At 39.3% G+C, this 12,831-nt stretch overlaps 1 protein-coding gene across 1 annotated transcript in view; it reads right to left on the bottom strand.

Annotated features, from left to right (window-relative positions):
• Window positions 1-12,831, bottom strand: part of CDH11 (cadherin 11) — a 485,578-nt gene that overhangs the window by 134,038 nt on the left and 338,709 nt on the right. The window contains exon 6 of the mRNA XM_044081817.1: window positions 2,938-3,125. Coding sequence (XP_043937752.1) covers window positions 2,938-3,125 — 188 coding nt within the window. The remainder of the gene's footprint in view (window positions 1-2,937; window positions 3,126-12,831) is intronic.

Here is a 12,831-nt window from a genome sequence, read left to right as displayed (position 1 = left end):
TGGTATTGCAAAATGTGAAGGTGGGACCAGAGGAAAGTGTTGTGATATGATTGCCCGTTTTCATATTGGGCAAAGGAAGCAAAGAAATCTATCACATTTTTTAGTTATAGGTTTCATTTTGCAAAGTATGTTGTGGTGATCCTACAAAATTCTACATGGTCATAAAGACCCTGTCAATATAATTATATTAGCTACTTCTGAACTTAATTTGCATAAAGTGCAAACAGAGTCAGCAAGATTCAGAAACAGTGTCCAATCTGTGTAGTGCTAATACCTTACTATGATGAGAACACTTTGTCTGAGTGGTTCATTATTAAGGGAAGGATACTGCATGCCAGATAATATGTTACAATGCCTCAAAGTCAGTGTTCCCATGTCTATGTATGCACTAGAGTGCCATTCAGAAAGGCCAATGAATTCACAGAGTTACAGCCTCAAAGATGAGGATTACTAGCAGGATGTAGAAAAATCACACACAGCATTGACAGAGTATGCACCATAAGCGATGCTACTACACTCAGGTGCCCAGGCAAAAGCCAGACTCAAAAATCCGATGAAGCACATTGCTGTCATAAATACAAAACTAGACGTGCCTAACCATAAAAATCTCACACACACACACACACACACACACACACACACACACACACACACACACACACACACACACACACATGCACACACACACATACACACACACATACACACACACACACACACACACACACACACACACACACACACACACACACACACACACCCACACACGCATGTGTACATGTTGATCCCAGTACCCAGTCTTGTTAGCATGTTAACATAGCATAAGAATGGAGAGGAGGATCCACTGCATTCCTTGTATCCCCAGAACAGACATGATGCAGTCATGCTTCACAGCTAGACAAACAATGACATTACGTACTAAGAAATGACACAGGAATGATCCTTGTCCATATACTAACACAATAATGAATGGAATGAGCTGTCATTTTTGAACTGCAAAGCAAAGCACTGTGGAAAAGGAAATGCACAGGCCTAATGTGCTCTGTAAGTATGGACTATGGAAGGAAAGACTGACCCATGCTTCATGCCAGCGGTGTGCTGCAGGGCTGTGCATGCTACACATAGACAGTAAGGTCCTACGTGGCTGTCACTCAGTAGTAGGTATATGGTGTATAATATCACTGCTCCTTCTCAGAGAGCTCACTGGCCACATGTCAAACACCCCCCCAACAACTCAATACAGGCATCTTCAAGAAGACATTGCAACATCAGCATGGCATACCAAAATAATGGTATTCAAAATACACCCCAATGCATAATACCTCCTGCATGGCACACAGCATAAACAAGCAGTGGTCCACATGCAAGCTGGACAAAAATAGCAAAGTTCATCTCAGGATTGCTGAACACCAAAGGAAGGAATAGCATGAAACATTCAGCCACTGCAACACGTTAGCTTGTTCAAATAATGGCCATCAAGACCAGGTGCCATCAATTAACTATACATTCAATATATCGCAATCCAGTCCATCAACTGTCTACAGGCCTTCTGCCATGGTTGCACAGTTCCCCACCCCTTTACATCATCTTTTTGAGGGAGGAGATACATAGCAACAAGCAGGACATGCCCTACTAACCCAGAGTTTCCCAAACACACATCTACTACAGCACAATTAGTACCTAAACTGGGTTTTAACACTTTGCAGACTGGCTGAATGCTCAGCTGCTGCATTTCAGACACTGATAACTGTACAAACATCTGTCTACCATTACAATGACGTGGAGGCCGGTGGGAAATCAAAAAGGCCTTAACTAGACAATCAAACCTCATGTGCTATGAATCTTTGAGCACTGACCATGCCCTATCCCATGTTGAAACCCTGACTTCAGCAGCAAACGTCATGTCTTGAGCTCTACAGATCCCATCCTCTCATACAAGGTTAAATGTCCATCACTGTGTCACTAATAATGTTAATTTTTTACCTACTCTGCTGTGTGAACTTTGCAGTCACAAGACAAAATTAAAGCTATGCATCCCGTTTTCTAAACATAAGAAGTTAAAATATATACTCATGTCAATAAAACAAAATAACTAAACCAGACATAAGACAGCAGATTGTGTAATATTTAAACCTGGGTTGTGACTGAAAAGGGGGAGCAGACCAGCTTATCCACTAGATGCCCAGTCTACGTATGGAAGAAAGTATTGTCAGTAAAGAGTTCGGAGTGATTAAGGAAGTAATAACAATCATCAGAGTAGAATGGAACCAGGTCAGATACAACGTAATCACTAAGATGATGCAATATAACAATTACATCACAACTCAACCAATACATTATTAACCAAATACCAAGACATGTAATGTACAAAAAATAAAGAAAGAAAACCACAGAAAGGAAAAAAAAACAGCTTGCATGTATTACAATTCTTTTTAGCCAACATAACTGCTGCATCAACAGTTCAGAAATGGGGGGATATGGTGAAAAAGCATCGTAGTGTGGCAGGTTAAGGAATCTGAATATACCTTGCAGTCCAACATTCACATAGCATGTGTTTATTAATATCCTTGTAACTCCCTTCGGACCAAATAGTTATAGACAGTGTTTCTTTCTTTAATGCACAGCAATTAGCTATAATACTTACATCTAGTCTTGCCTCACTAATCTATAACAACTAGGTTTTTCAGGTAAAATACATGTACACTGTTCCCAGGTTTTTCACATGAAATGCAAGAACAAATTTGCAATAAATATAACTCCACTTTTGAATAAAGTCTCCATACTTAATGTGGGCTAGTGGATTGGCATACTTGATTGGAAAACATTCACCTGTTGCATAGTAAAAAAATTTCCTTTTGGATAATAACTGAAATAAATATTTTCATTTCCCCTTAGAAATTGATTTGATATGTAAAAGTTGGTTCAAAAATGTGGTACCTTATTAAGCTTTACCACTCCTTCTTGTGTTTGCGAATCAGTAGATATTTCAAATACATCTAAGCCATCTCCATTAAGAATTGTGTATGTTGATATGCTATTTTGTCCAAGGTCTGGATCTTTGGCCTTCAGTCGTCCCACAACTTCTCCTGGAACTGCTGATTCTGATATTGACATGTGATATACACCTGAGCAGATGACAAATAGAAAATGATTGGTAAATGTTACTGAAAGTGGTAAAGATGCAATAAAATGTTGCACATTTATGTTCAACTAATGCAAACTTTGAAAATGAAAGAGCATGAATCCATACTACACTGCCTATACTATGAAATATTGCAAATTTGCAACTATTAAGTTTTCTCCAGTTAGATTCATAGTCATTGCTGACAATGGAGGCTATTGGGAAAAGTATGATTTTTCTCATAGGCCTTTTATGAATGCAAATGATCTGATTATTACGAAAGAATTTTTGGTTAAGTAGAACAAAGAGAGGCAGTCACAATTATGCCTAAAAACAAGTATGGTTACAATGCTACTGTTTGACTGCTGGAAACATATGTCTGACAAAATTGTTGTTTTTTTCTTGTTCCAGGGTCTGAATACATGAAAGCTGTCTGCCATCCACACACGTGCAGCAGATCCGTACAGACTGTACTAATGACTGCTGACCAGATGCTACTCACAGAGGACTGTATATTGGATTTTCCCTGCTCCCATTATCTGCATTCAGCTTATATTACATAAGCACCTTTTATCTTACACGGAAGTTCATGAGTTTTATTTATTTTATTTGATCATTTTCTGTTGTTTTTATGGTAATGAATTCATTTATCAACCTGTTTTGATATCTACTTCTGCAAATGATTTCTCTTGTAATTTATTTTAAATATCTTGAACTAATTCATCTTAAACTTTCACAGCAAACTAAGGTTGCATTTTGGGGAATAAGTTGGGAAAGCATGTGTGTAAATGAAAATAAAATATCTGAGACATAGATAATGATCACACTACCATATCTTCACCAGAACCCTTTGCCTCATCCTAGTTACCCCACAGGCCTTGGTGGGAAAGTTGGTTTAGTTAAACGTGTCACCACTGATGTATAATCTGTTCTTATTCTATAAGACTTTCCTTCCTATAATACTTATATGAGCCATGTTGCTAAGAAATGTATTGTACGGTTACCTTTTTTCTGGAATACTACAGACTTTTACATTATTTATTTTACCATGCTATCCAGCTCAAATATATCAAGTAATCGTGTTTTGTTTTAAAGAAATTCAGGATAATCTTCTGTCAATCTGCCTTCAGTGTCATAATGTAAATTTTCAATGTCTTAGATAAATCACCTCACTGCTCTTTTGTGGATTTTCAGAAATTCTGTCTGTTTATAACAGTTATTTTGTATAAAATCTGTTTTAGCATCAATCTAGTATATTTTCACAGACAGAACCTGTAATGCAGCTATTACTGGCAGCATAAGTTTTTTTTTTTTAAAAGAAAGCTGTTTTTGAAAATGCTTAGCAAAACTCATTTTTATACTGACCCCAGGATTAATGTTTCCAGAAGTTTAATATATCTGAGTACCAGAAAACTTACAGTTTTGCAGAATTTTGATTGTTGCAGGACTTCTAAGGTGTCGTAGTGTAAGCCCAATCGGACCAGAGTTAAACGTCTTGTCAAAAGCAGAATAATTTGCAGAAAATATCTTAGGGATTTGTACATTGTGACCATCTTTGAATCCTTTTTTGCAACAGTCTCTTTGAAAAGATTCCTAATGTTGATTTTTTTTCACAAAACCTTCAATCCCATGAAAATATTATTGACGTCCTTTTAGCTGATGCCATGGCATAGAGGGATAAGTCTTTAAGTGTGACTCAAATGACATGGATTTGTTTAGCAGATCTTGTTCAGCTGTGTTGGTGGGAGGAATGACAGTTTCTGTCTGTTATATTGCAAACAGCAAGCAAAGGCTTAATGCACACAGAGCAGTGGATTGCCCTTCCCAGTGGTATACTCAGCTATATATAGGAAGCATTATGAGCAAATACAGAAGTATGCATGGCAATTTAGAGACTAGCAATATGAGTAGAAAGTATTAATCCACCTGTATGGGTCTTTGTCAATGCTGAAGAAAAAAAAACAATCATATCTCCCTTCATGGTTGCCTGAATGATGCCTATTATCTTACCAGCTTTTACTTTAGCACCTTGAATATTAAATGATTTAGTGATTGGTCCTTGTCCCTCAATACCTGCAGTCTTGCAGGGTATGAAGGAGGTGTCAGATGACTGTGACTTTACCGGTATCAGGCATGATGGATGGAAAATTTACTAGAAAGTAACATTTTCTTCCTGAGCTTAATGTTAAAAGTCTGGTTACTGATTCATAGTTCTTAAATAACACTGAAAGTAAGGAACCATACAGTTAATGTTGTTAATGTTGTGTCTTTCGACTTTTCCCGGTTAGGGGTCGCCACATCGGAACTCCGGTCCGCTAATGATTGGCAGTTGATTTTTATGTACCGAGTTGCCAGCCTTGACACACAACCTTCAATGAAGGTACGCCCATTCACGCATGTCTCCACGCAGAAGACGCTCTAGCTAAGAGTCAAACTGGACTGCGTCTTACTGTGAGGTGACAATGCTACCGCAGCACCACCACCATGGATGTAAGGAACCATACAGTTAATGTGAGGGATTAACTATGTTCTTGATCCCAGATCATTTCTGGTATCACAATTGTATGATGTGGGACCCATGTTCTGCATCCTGTTTACTAACTATATCACCTTGGAAAACAATGCATCACAGCTATACCAGACATTAAAGATTGTTGTCATACATATTGGTTGTCTTTATTTTAAATGGTTAGGAGCTACAATATATCACTGCAGAGGTCTGCAGGTGGTTATGAAAATGTAGACTGCAGGCTGGTTTTCTGGATGAGCTGCTATCCTTAGGTGTTTCATCTAGTCATAGTATACATTTGTGTTGTCATTCGATAATACAGACATCCTGAAGGATCGTGATCAATGGTAAATCACACCTTGTTTATTACTTGCCATGTTAGATAAATGTCATCTTAGGTTGAAAAACTAATGAATCTCTTTTGAAAACTGTGTAGAAATTTAAGTATTAATATAAGTATTAATAAGTATTAATGCAACTAAGTTTACTAGCAACAGCTTATATTTCCTCAACTAGTATGTAAGTCATCCTTCCATTTCTGTTTTAAAACCTGAAAAAAATGTTAGTTTGAGGGAGTTAATTCAAAGAGTTGACAAATCAAATTAAATAAAGTAAATATTATGAAATCACCCCACTCTGAAAGTTTTATAAAAGCTAGAAGAGTAAAACATATACTTATCTTACTGTATTCGCCACAGAAATAGCAATATGCGCCACTTTCTAATTCAGTAACTTACTAATGCATGTTAATACATTTTCTTTTAGAATGCTAAAATCATTTCACTTAATATATATTATCTGTATGTATGTGTAGCTATATTTGTGTGTGTGTGTGTGTGTGTGTGTGTGTGTGTGTGTGTGTGTGTGTGTGTGTGTGAAGCTACACACACACACACACACACACACACACACACACACACACACACAATGTACATAGATTCATTTGATAGATGTTACAGACATTCCTAGGATTCCCATTAGAATGTGACTCGAAGTGTGAAAATATTAAACTTCTCTTTGTTATGACATTTACTCATGGAAGAATACTATATCACCAAACTAATCCTGCTACATTGTTCATTGCACATGCACAGAGAAATGTTAACTCCACTGATGCAAATCTTGTTTTGACAGCACGGGTTCATGTGACTGCATTGGAACTCCAAGGTAGTTACAGTGAAACAACTTCAGTACAATTGCATTCCGTAGTTTAAAATGACACCTTATACATGCTCATACATGACAATTTGATGAATTACTTCAGCGTTCAATAAATGCTGATACTTCACCATACCCTCATCATTAAATAATATATGCGTTGGAAGAGATTCAGCTCACGCTGAAAACATTTAATATTACAGATCATTTCTAACTGTAGAACATTTCAAATAATAAAAAGGCCTTGTAACCTTAATTAGAATTTTGACTCAGAAGTATTTCACCCACACATTATTTACACAGCTTTACAGTTCTCATTTCACCTTTCTAAGGTAAACGCATAATATTATATAGAGCAGAGTGGTTTTTTTTTTTAGGTTCTTATGCATTGTGATATATTATGGTCCTATTATTTCATTTGACCTATTTCCTTGAATTTTGTATGAGTTATTTTATTTACTTATTAATTTATTTATTTTTCAGAGCAGGAAAACGTGTAACATGAAATCCACTTATGTTAACACACAGATTAGGTTAAAATATCCAAAGTTTATGAGCATTCATTGCATCCTTTGTTTTCAGTTTGCAAAATGTACGTTGGAAAAAAAAAGCAGTGAAGAAAATAAATACACTGTGTTTTGTAACAATAGTTTTTGCAGTTCCAAGTACACCAAGCAGCACAATTTCACCTTTTTGGCAGTGCAAGCTACAGTTCATGAACAAGTTGCACACTGCTTAAGTCGATTTTGTGACACCTGCATTAATTGTAGGATCATAGGTGGTTACTAGGCTAATGGCCCTGAGGCCATTACAAGCCTACCCAAGAGTTTATCCTCCAACAAAGAAACCTCAATCAGCACCTCTCGCCCTTGTCAGTGAGGGATACAGGTGGAACCCGTGGAACAAATTTGTGGTTTCCCATCCACTCATCAAGTTTGCACTTGAAGAAGGTCAGCGAGGTATTCTGTTTGACGTGTATGGGAAGTCTATACCAGAGACTAGGCAGTCTCTGGGAGACAAACCTCCTGCAGGTTTTGTTGATATCGCATATTAGATTCAGGCCTTATTAGCGGATTATGTGCGAAGAGTTAGACTACAGATATGGAGCATCTCTAGTAGGGGAGGGTCCGAAATTGCCCATTTAGGTGAGACACAGATCATCTCTGAGCAATCTGTATAATACCAAGTACAGTGATAGTGATTTGAGCCTGCCCTAATAGGACAGGTGCTGTAAGGCATGGTTTCTCTTTGTAAGGTATTTCTGTGGCCTTTCCAGTTGGTGTAGGTGTTTGAAGAGGTACATACCAAAAGGGCCATTATACTCAATTATAGGCTTAATGAGGGATGAGTACAGACAGGTAATAAGCTCTTTTTTTCTGGATGCAATCCCTTTACTTATGAGATGAACCAAGTAAAAGGCTTTTCTTACCACTGCTGCCACCTGATGGTCAAATGTCAGATTGTTGTCAACCAGAGTACCCAGATCTCTCAATACAGGTTGTTTGCTTGGGGGGGGGGGGGGGGTTGCTGTTGATGTGGTAATTAGTTGGGGCCATGTTTTTGCCAAATGGTATGATAATATATTTTTCTATGTTTAAATGAAGGCCATGACTTTGACACCAGTCATTTGTTGCTGTGAGACCCTCTTGCAGTATGTTAACATCATTCGGGGAGTCAATGACAGAACCCAACTTACAGTCATCCACAAACTTGCTCAGCCACAGACTTTTTGTCATTACCTAGACCTCTGAGAAGTAGATGCCAAACAGTAGGGGTCCCAGGACAGATCCCTGGGGAACACCACTAGTGACAGGTCTGCTGTCAGAGGTGAAAGCACCTCTTTTGACCTTGTGGGTCCTATCAGTGAGCCAGTTTGCCACCCACTTGATGAGCCAGGGATTTACACCAAGTTATGTTAGCTTTTCAATTATGCCTGAGTAGGGGATTGTGTCAAAGACCTTGGCCAAGTCAAGGTTAGCTATCTGTACTGACTTTCCCTCATCCAGGGCCTTGGTGACAGTCTCAAATAAGTCAACCAGGTACAATAGGCAAGATCAGTCCTTGATAAATCCGAGATGGGTGGGGGTCAAGTGATTGGAGATTGCCTACGTCCTTGTTTATGAGATCCATAATAATATGCTCCTTGGCTTTACAGATCAGACTTGTTAATCTTTGGTATTTCAGAAAACACGTTATAAATTCATACAAGACCTGACAATTTTATCATTAATCAACATTTCAGAAATTCATTGACTGGATAAATAATTAAATACATAAATACCTGCATGTAAATGCAAATACCTGCATTTTTTATTTCACCACTCAGAGCTATGGAGAACTGACCATACAAAACTTAATCTCCTTTTTTATAACTTTCCAAAGAATCTTGTTATTGGCTGATTAAATTATGGTCCACCTAGTTGCAAAATACCCAATGCAATATGTGTATTTTAGGGGACTAACTGCCCTGCAGACTGCACTGAGTGGAAGTCCTATCCTATCACTCAATTGGCAAAATCCATTTCATAGGTTCATAGCTTGGTACTAGGCTATCAGCTCTAGGGCCTATACAAGCCTAGCCATAACAATTCCCTGGCTATTTCTTCCCACACTATTTACTTCCCTGGACCCCTATCTAGCAGGGTGACTGACATGATCCCTGGGGTGAATTTCCTTTCTCCCATCCAATCATCAAGGTTCCTTTTGAAGAGGGCCAAAGAGTCACTTTGCTTGACATGTATGGGCAATCTATTCCAGAGTCTGGGGAGTCCCTGGGTCAGGAACCTATCCATCCAGCATGTTTTGTTTATTGTGATGACAAGGTTTAGATCCCTGGAGCGTGTAGCTCTGAGGGATTGGGATTTCTTTAAGTGTAGCATGTCCAACAGCTCTGGGTTTGACATGGCCTTGTATGTTAAGCAGAGATCACCTCTGAGTAGACGATATGCAACAGAGTATAGCTGGAGTTTTTTACAGCGGTCAGCATAGGGCATCTGCTTTAGGCCTGTGATTCTCTTAGTGAGGTATATCTATGGCCTTTCCAGTTATTACAGATGTCGTGAGAGGTACATACCAAATGGGGCGTCGTATTCTATAATGGGTCTAATGACGGATGAGTACAATGGGACAATGACCTCCTTTTTTCTGGATGAAAAGCCCTTAGTGATGAGGTATGCCAGATAGAAGGATTTCCTGACTGTTGTGGTGATGTGGTTATCGAAGGTGAGACCACTGTCCACCTGTGTCCCTAAGTCTCTTATCACACTTTCGGTGTTTAGTGTACTGCCACCTATATAGTAATTCATGGATACATGTTTTTTCCCAAAGGGAATAACTATACATTTCTTGGCATTGCGCTTGAGCCCATGGCTCTGGCAGCAAGCATCTGTTTCTGTAAAGCCCTTTTGTAGAGTATCCACATCATTTGGGGATTCAATAATGGCTCCCAGTTTGCAGTCATCTGCGAACTTTGTCAGCCAGAGTCCATTAGTGTTGGCCTGTACTTCAGTGAAGTAGATGCCAAACAAGAGCGGTCCCAGGACTGAACCCTGAGGTACTCTACTTGCCATTTGTCTGGAGCTGGATTTGGAGTCGGCTACTTTTACGGTGTGGGTTCTATCAGTAAGCCAGTTAGCAACCCATTGGGTGACGTAGGGATTAATGCCCAACTTAGTAAGTTTATCTATGATTCCAGAGTGGGGGATGGTGTCAAAGGCCTTAGCAAGGTCTAGATAGGCTGTGTGGACCACCTTACCCTTGTCCATGGCTCTGGAGACTAATTTGAAGAAGTCAATCAGGTTCAGGAGACAAGTTCGGCCCTTCACGAACCCAAACTGGGTAGGGTCCAGTGTTTGAAGGTTGCCAATGTCTTTGTTTATAAGTTCCATGATAATATACTCCATGGCCTTGCAGATAAGGCTTGTCAGACTAATGGGACGGTAGTTTCTGGGATCCAAGGTGGATCCCCCCTTGTGGAGTGGGATAGCTGTAGCTCTGCGCCACTCAGTGGGCACGAAACCTGAGGTGAGGCTATAATTAAACATGACATTTAGGTGAGGTGCCAGTTCATATCATAGTTCATGTAGTACACAGCCCGGGATGACATCTGGTCCCATGGATGCTGTATTCTTAGCTTTGGAGAGTGCGTTTTGTACCTGTGTGGCCGTTATTACTGGAATTTGGCAATCTTCCGGTATTGAGATGGGCCATTTAGGGGGTGAGAGTGGAGTGAAGATGGCACTGAATCGATCTGCCAGGACATTGGCAATATCCTTTGGATCAGTATATTTATTGCCATTCTGTTTTAGCTCAGAGCAGATCTGAGCATTGCCATTTAGATTCTTGACATAGTTATAGAATGCTTTGTGGTTGTCTTTGGAATCTTTGGCAATTTTATTTTCGTAACTAGGTTTGGAGGATTTTATGAGGGATCTCAGTTTCTTACTGAGGCTGGTAAGGGAGTTTTTTGCATCCTGGGATTTTCCTCTTTTCTGCAATAGTTTCTTCCTTTTGTTGTAAAGTTTGTTTATAGCAGGGGACCACCAGAGTGGTTTCCTTTTTTTGGATGAGAGCATCTTGGTTCTATTTGGGATGGCACGATTTATGCATGAGTGGATGTGCTCGTACAGTGCCTTAGTGTAGGATTCAGCAGTTGAACTTTCAGTTCCCGTTTGCATGGGTGTCATGAAGTTTATCACTTCTGACTTGAGTAGCATGAAGTTGGCTTTGGAGAAGTTTTTATGGAGGTTTCCTTACTGGGGGGTGGGTTAATTTCATGGATGCGACTGTTATAGTACAGCGCAAAGCACGTATGAGGCTGGTAAGTAACTAAGGGCAGTAATTATATTCTGGGGTTTTGCATTTTTATACAGGTGATCTTGAAGAGCAGCTCTATGATGTTATGCAAATCCTGGACTTTTAGGATGACTCTGTAAGTGCGGTAGACTTTTTGTGACTATGCCCCCCTATCAGAAATGCATAATGTGATTAATGCATAAGCTACTATGGTGTTAAGGGGATGTACATGTATGCACATGAGTTCACTTCATAGACATAAATCTATAATGAACAAATTTACAAACAAAGTGTGTAAATCACCCTGAAGTTATGCGGAAAAGCAGCAGGTTTCATTCAGAATACAGATATGTGAGGGGAGCTGAGTTGACGCTTGTGCTTGTGCATACTTGGACCCCTTACTGAACCAGTCACTTGGGGGAAATGATTTATTATTAGTGCTTGTGCATACCTAGACATATTACTGAAAGTGTTGCTCAGGTGAAATGTTTTATCCTAGTGCTTGTGTATACCTGGACATGTTACTGAAGAGGTCACTTGGGTGAAATGTTTCAGTTAGATTCTTGTTCCTACTGGAGCATATTAAGGAAGGGTTACTTGGGTGAATGCTTCATTTATGTGATTTTGCATACTGAGGCATGCTACTGAAGGGGTCACTTGGGTGAATGCTTCATTTTGGTGCTTGTACATACCTGGACATTTTATTAAAGGGGTCACTTGGGCGAATGCTTGTACACACAAGGAAATGCTACTGAAAGGGTCACTGGGCGAAATAATTCATTTGTGTGCCAGGGAAGTGCATGTGCATACATGGTCAGACTGCTGAAATGATCACTAAGCAAAATAATCTATTGTGTCATTTCAGTGCTTGTGCATTCTTAATGCAAACTAATGAAGGGGTTTTCCAGGGGAAGTAATCTGTGTGTTAGGGAAGTGCTTGTCCATACTTGGACAAACAATTTTGTGAATTGCAACTCCAATATCAAAGGCACAGCATCACATTTAACACTGGATGTGTGTACTGCAGGGATGTCAGACTGTGAATCAGAAATCCACTTCATTGGCATAGTGCGCTTTACAGCATTTCTCATTTGTATCGTGTTATTTTTCAAGGCTTGTGCATTAGTGTGAATGGCATCTATGAATCACATCTTTGCTCATAAGCATCAGGAATACCCCTATCACTTTTGTGCAAGTTACTATGAATCCTTTTCAAAGCTGCTACTGTTTCTGTTTGCCACAATTAAAA

The sequence above is a fragment of the Protopterus annectens genome, chromosome 8.part1 (assembly GCF_019279795.1).
Source record: "Protopterus annectens isolate FY-2018-M chromosome 8.part1, PAN1.0, whole genome shotgun sequence".
NCBI classification, from domain to species: Eukaryota; Metazoa; Chordata; order Ceratodontiformes; family Protopteridae; genus Protopterus; species Protopterus annectens.
The sequence above is the reverse complement of the archived record's forward strand: the minus strand, read 5'-3'. Positions and strand labels throughout refer to the sequence as shown.